Raw genomic sequence first — 18805 nt, 5'->3', positions numbered from 1 at the left:
TTGTTTATTATTAGCAATGTTCTTCTGACGTCTGATTTCTTTTTAAAAAATACGTTTCTAAAGTGCATAAACTTTTGGGATTGACTGTGTAGGCAATACATGCTTAATCTTAACGCGTGAAGAATTTTCCCTTCCCTCTCGTCGATCCATCATAATTAAACTATCAATTTTATGCGTTTGTGAAGAAATTAAACATACAGCAAATAGAAATAAAAATATTGAAAGTGCATATTGCAATGCTGAAATGTTAAAATTACTCTGGAGTTCATTTCTTCATTTATATAAAAATTCGCAATTAATATCCAAGGTTTCGTAACAAATAAAGTATGTTGCGAAATTTTTCAGACATACGTGCAAGCACTTAAAGGAAGGAACGAATTCGATGCCATTGCCGTTGCTGCCGAACACGTCTTCAGCGGTCGAGATAGTGACCGGTTTCCCGAACTGTCCTCATTCAGACAACATTACGATTTTGGGTGACGCGAAGGACGCAGAACTGTTGCCGGACGGCGGCCTGAAAATCGACGGGGTCGCGTTACCTGCGGGCCAGTTCTGCGTCGAGAGAGTCAAGGAGCAGGACCAGGTGGCCAAGGTCTTCGCGTGCTCCGAGCACGCGCCGCAAAGGTGAGTTCCCCTGTACTTAACTCCACTGAACCGGTACCAAACCGGTGCTGTTAGTGCCAGATGCACAATGCCCGCAAAAAATATCTGCCTGTACTGCCAACTGCAGTTGCAAATAAATGAGGTAAAAGGTTTGAAGAATTTAAAAATTTAATGATTGAGAGAGCCTACTTAAATAAATACAATGAAAAATAGTGTTCGCAGTTTGCGTTAATCCGTAGATACGTGAAAAGTTCTTCGCGTGTCGATCAATATGTACATAGTAATTGGGAAACAGTTTATTTATTGTATATCCTAGAAACCTATTAAAGAAGCAGGTGTGTTATTCACACGTCAGGCCGTGAAAAATGCAAGGAATAGTTGATACGAGTGTTGCACTACGCCATTGGCAACTTCAGACATCCTGTTTACGTAACCACGCGCGCCAATCTTTTTACTATTTTTCCACTTGTTCCCCGGCGATTTCCTCTCGTTAGCGGGCAGTTTCTCCATGCGCGCGTCTCCTCAAACGAGCGTTTTACTCAGCGGAGCGCGTTTCTTCGTTAAAACGAATTAAAGTAACGAACGAAAACTGTCTGCCATGAAATTTCGTTTCGACGAGGGCATTATTGGTTTTGAAATCGGTCGGTCCACTCTTTGCAAGTGGATCGTCCTGTTTACAGCGACGAAATGACTAGGATGAACGAATATCGGTTATCTCGATCTGTATTTATTGGCTCAAGATAGTGTATGAGCAATAAGATTTCTCCGCAAAAGGTTATTGTTCTTATTTAAGAGGTCATACGATTTTAATTGCATGCTCGATGGTTGTTAGCCGAGGTTCGGCTCTCGAGAAGTCGGCTAAGCTCTCTGGCCCTTACTTTCACTCCTTCGACGAGGAATTTCTAGGCCATATCCTCGTGCCCGTGATGCGCTGCGTCATCCGTGAACACGCGCTTCCGTTTCGGATGATCCATTCTGTAACTCGAGACCAGGCACATATCGATGACGAAAGGGAAACCGAGCTCGACTGTCAGCCATTAGTTTAGGAATGAGCTCACGAAGTGATACCAACTCTCATTTCCAGGAATTTGATCTACCTGCAGTGAAACAAATTTTATCCTTCCGACGTAAAATTTCGTTAGCATAATCCGTCAAAGAGTTGAAACTATTTAGCGTCGGCGAAAACGGGAACGTGATTCGTCTAAACAAGTTTGCAATCCTTCTTACGCGCTAATCGGACGAAACGTAGAAGAGGATTAATTACTGAAATCAGAAACAGAATTTCTTGAATATCTTTCGAGCTTTCGCGGGTTTCGACGTTACCGATTCTGTTTGGAGAGCCGCGTTTTCGGTCCCTCGGCATTCCAGAACGATGTTAATAGGGTGGTCCGGCACAAGAGTCCAGGAAATTGCACACGGAAAACGTGCGTATCTGCGGACTAACGGTTTCGCGTTCAATTTGCAAAGCAACGCTCGAAACTCAATTAACGCGGCCGTTTACACGTGCCGCGTATAAGGGCCACAGAGCAACGAGCAGACCCCGTCGTCGTCAGTCCCGAAGCCCTTGCCACGGCTTGGCACCGAACGACGTTTTATTTGGAATTGAGGGTGTTCGCCGTCCGTCAAGATACTCGAAAGTAGCTCCGACTGGACGATGCAAGAAAGCAAATGGATAGCTTCACGTAGAAAGCATAAATTATTCGCGGCGCATGACCACGCGAGTCGATTATCTAGAAAACATTTCTTTCATTCCATGCGGAGTCACCTCGAGTGTTAGAGAGAAGAAATGTTGATGATTTTCTCTCGAAACTGATTTCTCTTCTTAACTTTCACGCCAACGTGGATTTTCGAGAATTCGTACACGTGAAACGAGTTTCGTATTAACATTAAACCTACCATTACTGATCACATCGACTGTTTTCAAACTTCTACACAATTAACTACCGTTTATTTTTAATTCTCTTTTGCATTTTATAATTGAAGTAATATAAAAATGTCATTTTATCAAAGTTTTTGATTTATTAATGCATTCAGTAACAAATTCACTATTATCTACGTTTATTTATAGTAACAATAACTTTCTTACGACTGGAACGATAAGAACAGATATACAAGAAATATCGGTAGGTTTAGTGTTAAAATTATCGATAAAGCATCATAAAGGTGATTGGCCTTTTGGTGTACAAAATTTATCCAATGAGCTCACTGTTTGACAAGCAATAAAATCACTGAACCTTGTACGGTACACATAAGATCACCTCGATCTACTGTTTGTACTAATGCAAAAGGCCCGTGAAAAACAATCAAATCATGTTACTCAACAAATTTAGTTATCTATTTATTTTATGATGCCGCTTATTTATTTCATATCTCGTCTTACTCATACATATATTAGTAAAGTCTTTCTTGCTTTCCCTTCCTGGATTACAATGGCAAACCCCTGTAGGATCACAGAAGAAGATAATTCCGTACATCAATAAAAACAGACATAACTTGCTCTAAACTTTTCTCTTCTATTATTAAGACAAAACATTTCTTCCTCCCTTTTACTGCTCGCTTCAAATTTTCAAAATGATTTGAACACTATAATGCCAATCCGCGATGCTAACTCTCACCAATTTCTGTCTTACGTATTAGATATTGTAAATACAGATAGAATAAATGAATTTTATCGGAAATATTTTCAGACCGATAATGCAAGCGGCCGACATCAGGTTCACCCTGTACCCCGTAGGGTTCATCATTAGCGCGGTGTTCCTGGCTGCAACGTTGGCCGCCGGATGGTTGCTGCCAGCCTCTCATCACGTTCTGCACTGGCGCTGCCAGACTCATCATGTCACCTGTCTGATGCTCGGCGATCTCCTCATGGCCATCATTCAGCTCGCCGGCGATTCCCTCCATGGCGGAAGCTGCAAGGCGCTCGGTGAGTCATTGTGTTTTATCGCTCTTTTATCTCTCGCCGCCCACACCCTGTCCCGTCATCCCGTGGGACCGCGGCGCGGCGCCTTTATCAGGGAGATTAAATCGAAACGAACCACGAGACACGAGGATTCCCGTGAAATCTCGAAGGCAGCGGCTCGCGAAATTGCTGGACGCCCACAGGAGGGCTCGAACAAGAATTAGACGGTAGTACGTTGTTACTTTAATACAAAAAGTTTATCTTTTTTCATATTTAATTTTACTTTATATTGCAAATTTGTTAGAATCAGACAAATGATTTTTGACGAACGATGAGTCTCTTTAGAAAAGAGAATCTTTTTGATTTTTCGCGAAATTAATCAACGATCACCCTATCGAATATATCGGGGTATTACCAGCGGGCCGCTGCAGTTCGTTTTGATCTCCCCGAGCGCCGTGTAGCGAAATTTTTCCTCCCGCGTTGCACACGCAAATGCGTGCCAGCTATGCGAGCAAATATACATACCTCTGCCGATGGAATTCGAATCGGTCCGAAGCTTTATTTGTTCGGGTGCCGGCAACCGAACTCCCGCCTAATTATTCGGATAATCGTGGCTAATCCCTCGGCAAAGCTTCGTTTCGATCGCCGGAATCGATTACCGGTGCGCACTTGTGTCCCGCGTAGCGCCGAGATCGTTTCTCTCTCCCACGCTGGCTCCGTGTCCACTCTCAGCGACTCTCATTTGCATCTCTGCTCGTTTCCGGGCATTATCGCTTTGTAGCCGGACCTTTTTCGCGCCCCCTCACCCAGATTTAACCCCGGCTTGTTCCGCGAGGGTAATTATGTTGCGTCGACCATAGGTACCGGGGAAATTTGCATCGAGCGTATTTCTTTCCGATCCCTTTTGCGTGCGCCAAGTCTCTCCCGGCTATTTCCGGTCCCCAGGCACCGCTAAATTTCCGCCGGGCTTCCACCTCTCCGCTTGACGGAGCACCGCGATTGCGGCGTTTCATTTCATTTTGTTTCGTTTCACCTGCTGCTACTCATTGATTCACGTTTTTATCTTTGCCGAAGAGTACGTTTTTTCCTTCATGGTTGCCGAAATTTTAGTATTAATTTATGTGCGACTATTTCAATATTATTTCATATTTTATTTGTCAAGTTAAGAAGCAATTAATTTTTCATAAATATTATAAGAAATTGATTATAAAAATTAAATTGATTCAGCTTCTTTTACTTTTAATGTGATGGAAATGATTTATCGTGTTACTTTTTGCGCGACGGAGTCGAAGGATCTCGGGTTCTCCGTGCGAACCTGTAAATGTAAGTAACACACGGAGAAAGGAGAAAGTGGGACGCCGAGTGACCCACAATCGGACTCTCCACGGGTTACTTCTTACTCTTTTTTCTTTCCCCTACTCCGGCTTTCTTCCGTTCCTCGAAACTTTTTCCCTCTCGAAGGTCTTATCGGTGGGGCTATCCCAGAACCTTTTACGGGCGAAGTTTATTGTATTGACACAGTTCGCTGATGAATTTGTTTGGTTGGCTAGAAGTAAACGGGAGTCATCCCTTACTGTCTTCCACTTGGGAAACCAATGCTCGAAATGGTGATTGCTTAGGAGATTACGATAGTGACATCACGAGAACGTTTCCAGTAAGCGTGCTGTTAATTCTCAACTAGAATCAGGGGACTGATAGGAGGTATTTTTCTTAGATTCACGTTTGCCTTGCGCTGTTGCATAACGTTCTGTTACGGTGTGCTACTTCCAACGAGATCTTAACGCGAGAATATAAACTGAGTAAACAGCGTTGTGACGAGAATCAAACTTAACGAGAAAGAACTACCGCGTTACCTTCAATCCTTGTTAAAATGCATACTAAATTCTGAAAATAATGCTGGTCCCAAATACCTAAGAAAATTTACTTTCTCGTACTAATGAAAGTTTTTCTTAAGAACATAATTTATTACAATTTTCCAATGTCCCAATTTTCACTCAACTATGCATTTTACTATCAACTGTATATAATATATAAAAAATTTATAATGAAAACTACTTGTGAAATTGAATATACTTTCAAATGAATCACGCAAAAATTTAATGTCAACGCAATTAACAACAATTAAAAACACTATTTATCGTATTTATTTTATATATTCATTATCTTAAAATTATAGAAGAATACGCCCGGTTGGTAGGAATTAGGACAATTACCTTGTAAGTTAATACAGGAAACATCGATCAAGCTTGAAAGATATTAAAAAAAGACAAGATTATCATAAGGGAATTGCATGGGTAATCGAAAATTCAGCTGACAGTTTCACGATCGAGCGAGTCAGTCATTCCACCGGTTCGTGGCGGAAGTATTAAAATTCATGAAGCTTTTTAATTCGATTAGTTTCGATAGCCTTTCAGGAGTCGACACGGTACGGTTGAAATATAAAAACTCGGCTCGAGCGAAATCTAATTTTGCCAAACTAACTTCTTCCCCCGGAGGTTTGCCACGGAATAATTCTTAGAACGATAATTTGCTCTCTTCTTAAATCTACGTGCGTGCTCGGGCAACAATTCCCAACTCAATTGCGATCTGTTTAATGAATAATGAAACTGTAGTGCTAACTGGATTCGTCGAAAGCTAATAGTCGCCGACGGGTTCGTGCGAATTTCACATTTGTTGACCTACACCCGGTCCGAAAGTTGGAATTTATTTTTCCAATCGGTCCGAATTCCGGGAAGAGTACCTTGTACCTGTTTGCTCTCGGAAATTCTCCGCTTTGCTCGCCTCGTATGTATACGCGAAAGAACGGATTCAAAGAGACGTAACACCGTTTTTACGTAACGCGAACCTTGAAGGAACGATCAGATGAGAAAAATCGATTTTTACTGATGATGTTTCATCCTCGTGCGGTTTCCACGAGTTCCGACGCGTGCGCGTGTCTCTGGTTACGTGTTAACTACGCGGCAGAATTCAACGCTTGCCACCGTGACGAGACTCCGGGCAATTTCAGCGGGACACTAACGGTTAAGTGCAACCTTCGTCTTCTTATTCTCGCTAAACCGTGAAACGTTTATGTCCTCGCAATAAGCGGGTCGTTAAACCTTTCTACGTTGGCCACACGACAACGCATTGTGAATTAGGATTTACCGTATTTTATAATGTCTTGTTTTCTTGTTTCCGCTAGAATCGCAATGAAAGGTAATATAAGTACGGATGATGTGCCGCAGCAGCCTACGATTAACGGGTTAAGTGCAATTACTAGTACTTTTTCAAACGTTTCTAAACGATCAACGTGTTGATTCGTAGCGGTATGCGGTCGAAGCGATTATATTGGTTTTTTCGCGCTCGTTACCACGCGATTTACGAGCGCGTGTTACGTTCCGGCGCACGCGTGTTCCGTGCAAGGTGCACGTCGGGTTCTTCAATTTTAATTGTAGACGATGAGGTGAAGTGGTTTTATTATTGCGTAAAGTATGAAATATGTATCATAAATGTTTGTCCTGCAGTAATTACAATATTTTTGATGATCTGTCCAATGAGATCCAGTATATAATTTTATGGAAAAAAGGTAGATAGTATAGAATTTGGTCCATCGGTCAGGTTTATTCTGTTCACAGTTTTTCCTGATTATCTGAATGAATTAAGCAAGAGTTTCCTTTATATTTCAAAACTTGTTCAGAATAACGAGTTTTATAACATATCAAAAAATCATCGCAGTCGACGGAATTAGCTTTTTTACAACATTTTTTATGATTTATCTAACGAGAATTACATACGATTTTGCTGTATTTATTGGAACATGCAGTGTACGAGAGAATTGCACCGTCTTGCAACGGCTTAATTACGTCGTTAACTACCCACGTCTGTCTCGATTTACTTTTAATTACTCTCAACCTTGCGAATATCTGTCGTGCTCGGATGACTTGATGAAAAACTCTCTTCTTCCGCGATTCGACCTTCGGACACGACCGTCACGTAACTCCTTTCTAATCGATTCGTGAGCTTCGCCGTATCCGCGAAATGATTATGCGTCGCGTGTCGTCCATTCCGCAACGCCCAAGAAAATTGCCACGGGGATCACGTCATCGTAACGTTTTCCTTTCGAAAGAAGATGCCAAGAGTGTCTCACCGTTTTTCCCCATAACTGTACTGTTTCTTCCTGAGTCTCGTCGTGACTTTGACGTCCATAAAATGTGAAACCCATTCATGGCGTCCTTTCTTCGAGTCCGAGCCGGTTTTCATTTCTGTCTCCCCGATTAGTTCCATATTTTATCTCCTGGCTCAACTTTCAACATTTCTAATTTTAAGGAACCATCTACTCAGTACGTAAAACGAATTCGTCCATCAGAGATATCAAACATTTTATCAGTACTCCTTTTTGGCAATCCTCTGATGTTCGCGAACGTAATTACCATTTGTCCTCTTTTTGATAAAATCGCATGATCTCTGGTTTGCATTTACCCGATGACGTATGCAAACGAATAACGGAAGTTTTCCAGTTTGGCTGTAGCCCAGCTCCTAATGCAAAGCACTCGCCATTTGCGAGAAAGGTCGTTTCCCTCGGTTCATGACGGGCCATCGAAAAACGTACGTACCGAGCCGCGTCGTCGTCTGTCCCGGTCCTCTCTCCTTTTTTCAGGAACTCGTCCGCAGAGAAAACGGTGGATCCATAATCTGTGCTCGTACGAGGAAAAGAAAGTCGCCCTTGCCGTGACGCCGGCGATATCCTCTGGAATTAATGACGGCAAAAACCGTGCGCCGCCAACGAAAAGTCACGGATTTTTTTGTACGATCGTCGCCTCTGGCGTCTGTACCCCAGTTTTAAAAAGTACTCCACGATTTTCTAACTATTCTTGGGATCCAGATGACCTCTTAAAAACGCGTTTCACTTTTCAATTACATGTAAACAGTAATTTCTTTCTAGGTAAAATAACACTTTTATAATCCACAAAATTAATAAGTTAGATTCTTTGGGTACAAAAATTGAGGAGATTATCGCCATGAATTATAAATAAGACGAGTGGCAAGTGTGATATTTATATCTCCATCAGTCAGTCGACAAGGGACCCTTTTGTAACTATCATAACAGACTGTCTTACCAAAATTGTAATCGTTTGAACGGTTTCCTGGAACCAGTTCCAAACAAATCCCAGTTTATTTCAGGTGATGAAACTTCTCAGAATGATTTAAGAAAGAAGTTACTCGTTAGTCTATTTCTATTCTAATTAAAAGATTAGATGGAGGAGGGAATGTGTAGCGACGAAAGACGTTATCGTAGGTCGGTTTCTTTCGTTTTCCCCTTTGGTTGATTAATGACTCGACTAATTAGCCCGAAATAGCGGCACCGGTTTATGCGCGACGGATTCACTGTTCCGTGACGCTCTCTTTTTTTCGTTCTAAACGCGTGTAATACCTGCGTCTGCTGTACACGCTTATCGGCGCTTGTTTCCCTCTACGCCGTTGGGGTGGCCGAGGGAAACCCTTTCCGTGTTCGCTTGTCTCGAACACTGGTTGCGTTTCAAAGTCGCCAGGGAGAGATAATCGTAGTAATTGTTTTCGCCGGAATTTATATAACGCGATACGTGATAATTATTAAATATAAAGAATATCGTTATTCCGTGTAGAATTATCTGAGAACATAAACTAAAGCAATACTTTTTAAAGATTGGCTATCTAAATCATTTCTTATCTCACAAGAATTTTAATAAGTCGCCGGATTAATTAATCGTCCAATACTTTATTATACTTCTTTTCGTTTCCACACGCGTTCGATTTCCGCTAGATTTTTCTGCAGACTTACGGATTATCCATTCACGGCGGAAATCGCTCGCACAGCCTTTAAGAAGTTGTCTAAAACTCGCCATTGTTCCGATCGTTTCCCGTAAAGTTTTCCTGCCCGACGTCGCGCCGGGAACTTTCGACTCGCTGCTTTTAATACGAGCTTTTTTACGAGCTCGGACAAAATCGTCACGGTTTCGCGGTTTTATTATCTGCCGGGCACACGATGCACGCTTCGCTTACCGCGAAAGCGGAACCGCGCGGACAGACCGCGTTGCAGATTCGCTCGTCGCTGGAAAAATACATAAACCTGCGCTCGTAAGCATTAAGACAATTTAAGTGCTTGTTTATCAAAAACCATGATAAGTGTAATTGGACAATACGGTATACTATATAGCGGTTCATATAATAATTGCTACACAGCTTAATATAATGTTTTATATACTAATTTATACAATATTTGATACTATGTTTCGCACAGTAATATACAATAATGTATTAATATAAATGTAGATTATAATAAATACAATGTTTAATATGACGTTTGATAGAATATTTCATTTAACGATCGATACAAAATTTAATAGACTGAGAGACCTTCGTGATTTCGAGTAATTTTGGAAAAATCGGAAAGTTCGGCGATAAACTTAGTTGTAACAGGCAAACGAGTTAGGGTGGCGATAAAAAAAAAGGAAGGGGCGGGCCGTGTTGTTCAGATTCCACGCGGTTTTAGAGTTTAAACAGACTGCGATCGTAAAAAGAGAATAAACGAGGATGCTTCTTTATGTTAGTATGCTTTTTGTTTGCTCGCCCCGCGTAAAAAAGTTACGTTTCAGCTTTCAATATCGGTCGAACGCGTTGACGAACGGTTTAGCATCTTTTAAACGTTATTTGTGTAGATAGGAGAACGTGAGATATTATTTTTTCAACCTGCACTGGCATTCAATGAAGCTTTTGATTATTTATTTATTTATTTATTTATTCATCGGTGTACACATGCTGTTACATCTTATTGATACAATTAGCAGTTTAAAAAAGTAGACAATCTACATGTACATAAGCCTGGCATACATGTTAGTTTAGTATTTAGTTTATAGTTGAAAATGTAAACTTAAAATCTTAATTAATAGTATACATAAAATTTATATAACAATAGAATAATTTGGAAGGTAACAAGGTATAATCAGATCTTCGCTTATTAGTGATTTCAAGTTTGGTTTCTTACAAACACGTGTTAGCATATCTGTTATGATGATAATCAATAGCAAACGTGTCAGTTGGTGATAAAGAAATGATGTAAGGCACCGAGGGACAGCAAACTCTGCCTGAAGTTTTATTACCATTTTTTATACCCTCTTTCGCATAACGCAATTAGCTCAGTACGCTCTAGAAAACGAGGAGACAACACGGGGACTGAGCTTGGAAAGCAGGTTTTAGTAAAACTCGGATGCGCCGACGAAAACTTGCTCGCGGCCAGGATTTCCTCGAGTTTCGTCTGGTGGCAAATCGCGGCTTGCCTTTTTATGTTTGCAGTACCGTGCCACGGGGTTGGGTGGGGGGGTGAGGGAGGAGAGTGATTAAAGAGCGCCGTGGCGCTCTCTCGCAAGAAACAAACCCGCGAGCGAAAAAGAAAAGCGAATCGTATGTCATATAGGCGGACCGGGTGCGAGCGAGGGTTGCGCAATTGGAAACACATGGCTGCGCTACCCGTTCGTTTTTTCTACCCTCGTTTCTTCGTTTCCTTTTTTCTCCGGGAACTGTTACGCAGCTCGAAACCGAAATTTTACCTACTCGAATGTTTCGGATTTCGTTTATGAATAAATTTATTCGGTTCTACGAACGAGAGCGCGCTGACCAGTTTTCAGTCAGGGCTGCAGACAATTTAGCCTGTCAGCATTTCCAATTTTCATTCATGGAAAAATATACGGTTTCCTAAAATTTTTGTTTTTTTATCATTATAATATATTTGTGAGAATGGCTGTGAGAATTTAATAACGAGATTAATAAGGAAAGTGTTTTTATGATAAATGAGAGAATAGAATGTTGAGCGATGTATATCTGTCGCTTCGTTGAACTGTCCGTTTGATATGCGATTCAATTTGGTCGCGTCTCGTCCAGAGCTTCCGCCGGAAGAATCAACCCATCGCGTTCTGGCTCCGAATATCCGGAAGCGAGTTTGAATATTCCTCGATAACCGGTGGGTTTACCTTTATCGAGGCACCACCGTGATTGTCTGGCACGGAATAGTCTCGCGTTGGTACCTCTTTGGACTACGAACGTCGGCTGGGGCACGATTGCCAAATAATTGACCAATTTAAGGTTACGTGACTGGAACGTGTCTCGTCGCGACGAGACGAAGTGCCGAACAGAGGGAAAAAGACGCGAGGGGCTCCCATGGCGCCATTAACTCTCTCTCTTTCTTTCCCTCTCGCCCTCTTTTTCTGGTTCCCCGATTCGGCTCTGACCGATCCTTGTCGACAAGCAGATTACGTTTCTGTCGCACTGTAAATATGATCGATGCGTTTTACGCTTAGGATGCTGTACCAAGGGGTGCGAAAAGAGTGGAAGTCCTGGTGTTGAGCGATTTCATCGAAAATAGCCGCGAATGAGTTGATGCGACGATGAACAACAGGAGGGTGCTGAAATGTTCTTTCCCGTCACGCGATTATTACATTTTTGTTCAGCACGTTTTCCTCGCTAATGGATAAAGAGTCGTTGGATAACAATTTTTCAGGATTCGAATTTCTTCATATTGAAAAATTATTCTTAGGCACAGATCAATCTAAATCAACAGTATCTAAAACTTACATGTAGGATGATGTGAAATATAGAATAGAATAAATAAGGATATGAATAGGACAGAAATTGGGACATTTACCTTACGTAGAATAATTGATATGACGATAATTGAATTCAATTGCAACATAAATGAATCCTAAATAAAATTCGTATTAAAATCTTAGCTAAAGGTTTACTACTTTGCAGTTCATCATCAATTGCAGTTTCTATCTTGCAGTTAAGATTTCAGAGTCTGAATTTTTCTTTAACCAGTCATTTTAGTTGACGTGAAGAAATTATATTTGAAGTACCACTACTCAGATTTTGATGAAACACGGTTTAAAGTAAAGCTAGAGATCCCAGGAATATAAATTAATTCTTTAGAAAGTGATAAAAGTGATAATATTTTATCAATCCAGTATAAAAAAAGTTGACATTGCAAAATGAAAATTTTTATGTGTGCATGCCAATTGGGTCGGGAATCGTTTTGGGTATCTGTACTTATACGCATCAAAGAGAATTACAGAAGGAGTAGAAAAATCCTGATCGATAATCCTTGAATAAATCGTAGACGAATTAATGTAACGCTCGTAACAGTGCTGAACGTTTTGTAGGAAGAATTGTCTTAAAACCTATCGGTACCAGGCTGTAAATAATGACAGATGAAGCTCGTTCATTTGCTCGTAAAGATCGGAAGAAATATGCTACGCGGCCCGGATACGTAGAAAGCGGGCGGATCGCGATGTGAAAAATTGGCCGGTGGTAGCACCGGCATGGAAATTTCATCTGTGACGGAGGCCCCGGGGATCATAAATCTGAGTAAACAGCGCGCAGAGACGTAGGAATTTTTCCTCCTGTTCGAATACCCGCCACGAAGCTTCGAACCGCGCGTCCACGTTCAAAGAACAAAATACGGTCCCTACTTCTTTTTGTGTCGCGGTCCTCTATTTGGCGAGCTTTCGCTCGCGAAGCTTTGTTTCGCCGGTGCATAAAAGCGTGGAGCGCGGGCCGGAACCGTGAGAAATCCGCGATAAATAAACCGTTCCTCCTATATGCGAGCGATACGGTTCGCGCGTGCGACAATTTACTTTTCCAAGGGAGAGTCCTCCCGCCATAAAAAAGGAGCTTTGAGATCCTACGGGACAATTGGCCCGGCTGCGGAAGAATCGTTTCGGGGAGATAAGTCGTGATGGACATCGCAGGGGAACGTCAGGGTTGTAACGATGAACATTATTTTCTTATATTTTCATACGGGCTTGATTGGATGTTAATGTTGGGACGGGAGTGGCTTTGAGGTGTACCCAAAAAGCAGGCAATTTTGCTTGGGATAATCAGGTTGGGGGTGCAAAGTGTTTATTTTTTCTCTGGGAACGAAGTTTATTAGGACCTTTACCTAGAGTATACAAGTTCTCTTTGAAGAATTCTCGAAAACCTTGCGGGGGATAATCAAAGGTTGTGTTAACGTTTAAAAAATGTTGATGGAACGCGTGAAGTCTTTTGAGAAACAATTTGCGAGAGAGACGATTCCTCGTAATCTAGTGGAACTCGACGATTTAGGGGGAAACCTCGCGAGGGAAAGAACATCGGTTTTTCTCTGGATCGAGAAGGTCTTACCACGGTTCATGAGGGTGGGAAAACCGTCGAGGGATAAAAGAATCGCCCTCTGATTATGTTTCCTCCGGCCCGCAAACGCGAACCCATTGGAAATCTCAGAAAACCTCCTTTCGTATAAGTTTTGCAGCGAGTGGATTTGAAAAATCGCAGTTACTTTCTTTAACGCCCGTCATTTTGTCTCAATGACCGTCTCCTTTTAGAGTTTCAAATTTGGCTGTCTACGCGATCGATAAACACGGTTTGATGATTTAGCGGAACGCTTCTTAGAAATATCGTGGCTTTTAAAGGCCGCCGCGGCACGTTAACGTGGAATAAAAATAAATAACGTTGTGATTTCGCGAAAAGCCTGGGCAATCAGTTTCCGCGGCGGGATTTTCCAGCTTCGCGGGTGAGCTCAGCTGGAAGAGTAAGCACCGGAGGACGAAAAGGCTCGCGGGCGGTACAAACCGCGAAGAATTATTTCTGCCTGCTCGTAACCTTGTTGCCAGATGAAAAGGAAGCGTCTACTCGCGACACAGTGGTACGGGGGAAAGTCATGGAAAACCGCGAGCCCCTGCGATCGAGCATGTTTTTTCCTGGTTTAGCTGCCGCCGCGGCATTCACCCTTGACGCAGGAGGGATGAGAGTCTCCGAGAAAATGCAGTTACACGCCCTATTCCACACGGTTTATCCCTAGACGCGTCGTCCCCTCGTGGGTCTACGTGCCGCGACGCGCTTTCTTCCTCGATGACAATTATATTTTATTTCGTGCTGGGGGAAATGCGAACCACGTTTACTGTAACTCGAAGATTATTCCAATGTGTTAATAACCACGCACTACAGCTGTGCTTCCTAAAAGATATTTAAAAAGTTATTTTGTATAATTATAATTTAATAATTTACAATTAGTGAGAAACATAGTAATGATCTCTCGTTGAACTGAGAACTTATCAGTTCTGTACAGCTTTCATGAATGGCCGAGTTATAACGAAACGTAGACGTCATCAAAACTATATTCATTTATAACAATGATATCTAAATATCGAATGAAACAACATTAATGCAGGGCATAATAAATTATATGAGCTATACAAATGTACACGTATAAGTCTAATATAATTCAATTCAAATTAGGAGCACTTTCGGTTCCTCTTTCTTAATAGACGAAATAGTTAATTTACTCATTCAATAAATAAATAAATAAATAAACAAATAGATACAACATATATAAAAAAGTACAGTGCATTAAAAAATATTGTATACCATCAATTGGCCATAAAAAGGATAAAGTTGAAACGATAGAACAATATGTCTTAGTTTCGCAGTGATTTCAAGATACAGACCGGTTTATTTCTTGGCAAACCGATGAAAACCAGAAGACCGATGCTCTTCCGGTCCGTTCGAAACGCAACAAGGGAAAGAACAATTGAGTCCGGGACACGGGAGTGGAGACAAAAACACGGAGCGCAAATTGAAAGCAAAAGGACGCGGCGACGGGGGTAGATCTAGTAGAGCAGTAGCGTAAACGAGAATGGATGTCCTTTCTCGATTGGCCGGCTCGTTCGTCGAGCGACGACGTCGCGACGCCGTTCTGCCTCGAACTCGTTGTTTTACCGTCGTCGTCGCCTTCTGGGGAAACTCGCCGCCGAGACTGTTTCCTTCCGGAAAATGGACGCGTTCCAAACGGTCGGGGCGAAACCGTTTCTCCGGACGCGCATATTCCCAAGTTGAAAAGTCGGCAAAAAGAAGATCTTGCGAAAGTGCTCTTTTCTCGGTTTTCCGCTTCGGCTCGCGGCGATCACCACGCGTTCCTCAAACAGGCGAACGAACGACCCGCCATAATGCTGTTTGCTTGTTTTTTAATCTTACTGCTTTGGACATTTGGAATCAGTTCGAAGAATCTGACAGATTATTTTTATCAAATTGTAGTATATACGTTTTTGGAACTTTCCCTCTTAATCCGGACTCGTGCGTAGTTTCTCATCTAACCATTGTAGTTTCTGGCACAATTTCCAGAGGTAAAAACAGCCGACTTTCCAGAGAGATTTTCGCAAATGTTTGTCCCATTGTGCGAAACAAAAATAGCGCGCTAGAGCTTTCGGATCGGACAATAACACACATAGAGAGAGGGAGGGGGATAGGAAGAGAGGAAAAGCATCGGAATATTCAGGATAATTCTCTCTCGCCTCGTCGGCATTCTTGCAGCCGGCGCGCGGAGGGCCTACATTCATCCTAGCGTAGCTCGCGGCGCATCTTCTTTGTGCGCTGCTTCAAAATCCCGAATCTCTGTCTTTTTTTTGACGGACGTGAAATCTCCGACGAAAGCCGGATGTAACAACTCGTTCCACGTCGAGATTTCCGCGTGTCTTGTCAATTTTTTAGTGGATCCTCTTTAGGAAAACGAGTTTCCTTGTGCTTCCACGAATTTTCTTCGATCCACAGTGAAAAAACTCGCTGGACGTTTAGACCTTAATCGTGCTTCTTGTTAAAGGGAACTGTTACATTCTTGGAAAGAGGAATTGCGGTTCTTAATGACTTTTTTTAAAGGTCGGTGCGGTGTACCGATCGCGATTGTGGATGAACTTAACGATTATGGGAATACGACTAAAGCAGCGGTGCACATGTACATCTACATATGTATATTCTGTGTATACGTCTCCGGAGTCGCGATAATAATGATAGTAGTAATAAATTGTCGTTTGCCGCGACAGCGTCCAGCATATTCATGGTTATGAGTGTAATAAATTGGTGGACAACCGCTCGGAGGACCGATCGCTTATTATTATTGGAGCGAATATAATTGCTTTACCGTCGATTATGCTCGCCTCTCTCTCTCTCTATCTCACTATCTCTATCACCCTTAAGTGAATTAACGGTAACCAAACTGATATTATAGGCGTCCTCTTTCGTTAACGTTCGACACTCGTTAACATTCCATTATGTTCTTTACTTCTTTAATTAAACATCGCTAAATCGTGAAAATTATAAATTGAAATGATACAATCAAGTGTCAGAATGTTTCCTGCATCCGCAGCTGACTGTAACAGAATTGATCCGTGACATGAATTAATTCATAAAAAAATCGTCCATGTTTTTGCAAACGAAATGAACTTATTTGACCGGGGACGCGTTAACGTCATTAAAATTAGCGAAACTCGCGCAGGGCGAGGAATTTTCCGGGCATCATCCCCCGCGGAGCCGGATGAAATATTTTTCGGCGCGGGTCCGATTAAATTCGCGGCGGCCGCGTCGCGTCGCCGTGCAATAATTCACGGGCTCTGCGCCACGCCGCCCGCTCCGCTCCGTTTCTCGTTTTTTCTTTCCCCCCGAGCCCCCCTTTTTGGCAACGTTTTTAAGGTTCCGCGCGCAGCTAATAGGAAAAGATTGTGTCTCGCTAGGGTGACCGCGCGCCCCAACCTAGTGCTTCTCGCGCTCGATTTATCATCGTGACGTGTGCTCCGCGCGGACCCTCTTTCATGCCCGGGGTAGCTTTCTCTGGATCCTCTTATTCCCCCCTTCCCGCCCGGCGATCTCTCGTCCTGCGAAATTAAGGAATCCTGCAGTTCCGTATTTCTATTAAGTTTTATCGATAAATCACTGACGCGCTCCCGATCCACAATCTGTGTCTTTTATAAACAAGAGCAATCAAGGGATGAATTAACGTTCCTGTGAAAATGGCCAATATATCAAACTGATCTAAATCGTCTATGGAATATTTTATAAAGAATAATAGACGATGAAAGTGGAGGTTGAAACGGGAAATTCAGCGCGAGCTGCGGTTACCATCCCTCTCGAGTGGGCGGGAAATTCGAAATAAAAGGAAGAAGAGACCGCCGCCGCTGCCGGACCTTCGGAAATTTATTCACCGCGACGACCCGGCGAAGTTAACGCCGATGGGGGAAAGAGAGAGAGAAAGAGAGAACCGGTCGTGGACGGTCTCTCAGCGGCATTGCCCTATGCCCTATGCGAAACACCGGCCACCGTGATCCGAATCCAACCGTATTCCCTTTTAATACATATTCAGTCGGGGGCGAGAACTGGCTCTCGAAGAACTCTCATAGCCTCGTATCGCGTTTCTTGCCACCGACTCGGTTATTCCTCGCGGGATATCCACGCGAAATGGGTTTTGCGTCGAACTCGCTGAATCGATGCGAAAAAGTGTATTCTTGCGAGGATAGGATAGTTACGAATAAGGAAACCAGATCGGTTTACGTTGCGTTATCGAAGCTAGCTGTGGAAATATTTTTCTCCGGTGAAATGCTATGGGAAACAATTTGAAACTCGAAGAAACTTCGATAAATAAGAACGTCAGTCAATTCTTATATACATTCAATTTCATGAATAACATTAATGTAAAAAAATATTCCTTATTATTCAGGAGTATTAATCGTACATAAACTAACTATTAAAACTAAACTCTGACAAAAGTTAAAATTTCTATTATAAAAATGTTGTATTATATTTCTTGAGATACACATATAGTTTATAGTTCTCGAGTATGCAAACATGTTTGATAAAAATTTTTCTTTGAAACCACGATACTTCCTTATACTCGGAGACGCGGTATCAAATAAAGAGCGACAGAAAATTGCGAATACCAGCGTCGCCGTACAAGTGCAGCAAGCATGTACATTTCATCATCGAGTTCCGTCTCTCGTTACCTCGGAAGCGGTTCCTTTCAGCTCGGCACCGGTAGGTAGCAGCTTGATTTCATTGTAGCGACGAGTGGAAATTCAAGAGGGAGGCGGGGAGGTAGAGAAAGTTTCGCCAAAAAATTCCTCCGGAAGAAACGTCTAGCACACTTGCTCTTTCGCTGCTTGAGAAAGGCCGCTTTTATTCGATGCGTGCGAGTCGCGCTTTCCCCCGTGAAAAGCGTGTTGAAATTCTCCCCGCCACAGTGTACAGGGTGACTCGATGAAAACTGCGAAACTACTTAATATGAATCGCATAGACCTGATACGATGAGTTTCGATTATTTAAAGTAAATAAAAACGATTCTATAATGAATTTCATTAAGTGCGATATTCATGTTTAAATAATTAACGAGAGTTACCTCAGATAATTTCTATGAACTCGCCGTATGCATATCAACTTTTGTTCACGGGTTTTTCTTTTCGTGGCGTCCGTCATTCGGATAACTCTCCGTACTTCGCCTCT

General features: G+C 42.3%; 1 protein-coding gene across 2 annotated transcripts in view; it reads left to right on the top strand.

The window, feature by feature from the left end:
- The window catches only part of mthl1 (adhesion G-protein coupled receptor methuselah-like 1), a 137210-nt gene that overhangs the window by 2917 nt on the left and 115488 nt on the right, over positions 1-18805 (top strand). For both annotated transcript variants that reach the window (XM_018026861.2, XM_026814672.1), the window contains 2 exons: positions 346-624; positions 3291-3526. In XM_018026861.2, the coding sequence (XP_017882350.1) occupies positions 346-624; positions 3291-3526 (515 nt within the window). The remainder of the gene's footprint in view (positions 1-345; positions 625-3290; positions 3527-18805) is intronic.

This window comes from Ceratina calcarata, unplaced genomic scaffold (assembly GCF_001652005.2).
Source record: "Ceratina calcarata isolate Rehan_Ccalc_2016 unplaced genomic scaffold, ASM165200v1 scaffold390.2, whole genome shotgun sequence".
Lineage (NCBI taxonomy): Eukaryota > Metazoa > Arthropoda > Insecta > Hymenoptera > Apidae > Ceratina > Ceratina calcarata.
The sequence above is the reverse complement of the archived record's forward strand: the minus strand, read 5'-3'. Positions and strand labels throughout refer to the sequence as shown.